This window comes from Chrysochloris asiatica, unplaced genomic scaffold (genome assembly GCF_000296735.1).
Source record: "Chrysochloris asiatica unplaced genomic scaffold, ChrAsi1.0 scaffold00003, whole genome shotgun sequence".
NCBI classification, from domain to species: domain Eukaryota; kingdom Metazoa; phylum Chordata; class Mammalia; order Afrosoricida; family Chrysochloridae; genus Chrysochloris; species Chrysochloris asiatica.
The window spans coordinates 30,622,156-30,623,407 of record NW_006408521.1 but is presented as its reverse complement, the minus strand read 5'-3'; the positions used below and the strand labels follow the sequence as shown (position 1 = coordinate 30,623,407).

General features: G+C 38.4%; 1 protein-coding gene across 1 annotated transcript in view; it reads left to right on the top strand.

Annotated features, from left to right (window-relative positions):
• The window catches only part of PCGF6 (polycomb group ring finger 6), a 63,990-nt gene that overhangs the window by 48,583 nt on the left and 14,155 nt on the right, over positions 1 to 1,252 (top strand). The window contains exon 9 of the mRNA XM_006831476.1: positions 759 to 845. Within this exon, the coding sequence (XP_006831539.1) occupies positions 759 to 845 (87 nt within the window). The remainder of the gene's footprint in view (positions 1 to 758; positions 846 to 1,252) is intronic.

Below are 1,252 nucleotides of genomic sequence, written 5' to 3'. Positions count from 1 at the left end.
TTGTGTTTTGAGTGCCTTCTAACTTGAGGGGCTTGTCTTTCAGCACTACATGAGAAAATGTTCCACTGCTATCCTTAAGGTTTTCAGAGGCTAATCCCTCAAAAATAGACAAACTTTTCCTTCCTCCTCGTCTGTCTGAATCTGGAAGTGCCACTGAGACCTGTCTACCATGGGTGACCCTGCTGGTATTTGAAACACTGGTATTTGAAACACTAGTAACATAGCTTCTGACATAACAACAACATGCAAGGAAGTCATCTCTGTACTACAAATTAACAGGCATGAATGCCTTTTTTTAAATCATTTTATTATGAAAAATTTCAAAAAATTTATCTTGCTGTGCCTATTTGTTGAGTGTCTTGAAAATGATTTATCTTGTTCTCAGATTCAGGAAAATCCGTTTCAGTTTTAGTTCTGTTATGTGCTATTGCGCTACTATAGCCTCTAATGCTCTTTCCATTTTGCCGTACTTCCTCGACATGAAAATGTTCTTAAAATTTATCTTGAGAGTGGTTAATCAGTCTAAAATAAAATAGCAAAGTCTAGTCCTGATGTGGTGCTATAGCGTAAGCATTGGATTGCTAACCAAGGTTGTTGCTTCAAATATACCAGCTTCTCCTTGGAAACACTATACAGGGTGACTGAGTCAGAACCAACCTGACAGCTCTTAACAACAACAGCCTGATAATGATGGGGTTTGATTTTTCAGGTAGGTTTTTGAAGCAGGGAAGCATTCTGACTTTTGTATTTGACTGTAGGTAGATATCATCTGTGGTGATCACCTGTTGGAGCAATATCAAACTCTAAGGGAAATCCGACGTGCAATAGGGGATGCAGCAATGCAGGTAGGTTGCATGCATTTGACTGACAAATTATGTAATGAAAGGAAAACTTCAACATTATGATAATTTTTTAATAAGTATTCCACAACCTTTTTTCCCAATGTTTTATTGTTAACCGAATGATGGTTTACAGAACAGATAATCACTTTTATATTCAACAAATCGTATACTTTGCTTCATTACATGGTTACAATCCCCTCCATGTACCAACAGTTAATAGCATTTACTTCTATACACATTAACTATCGCATTCCTCCCTGTGTCTTCTGCTACCTTCGTCTTTCCTCTGCTGACCTCCTTGTTGTACATTGCCTTCTCTGTCACCCATATTAACATGTGTCTACTCTCTAGGAGTCCTGCTGGGGCGCTGTGGGTTAATGCGTTGGACTGTAAAGTTGGTTTGAACCACA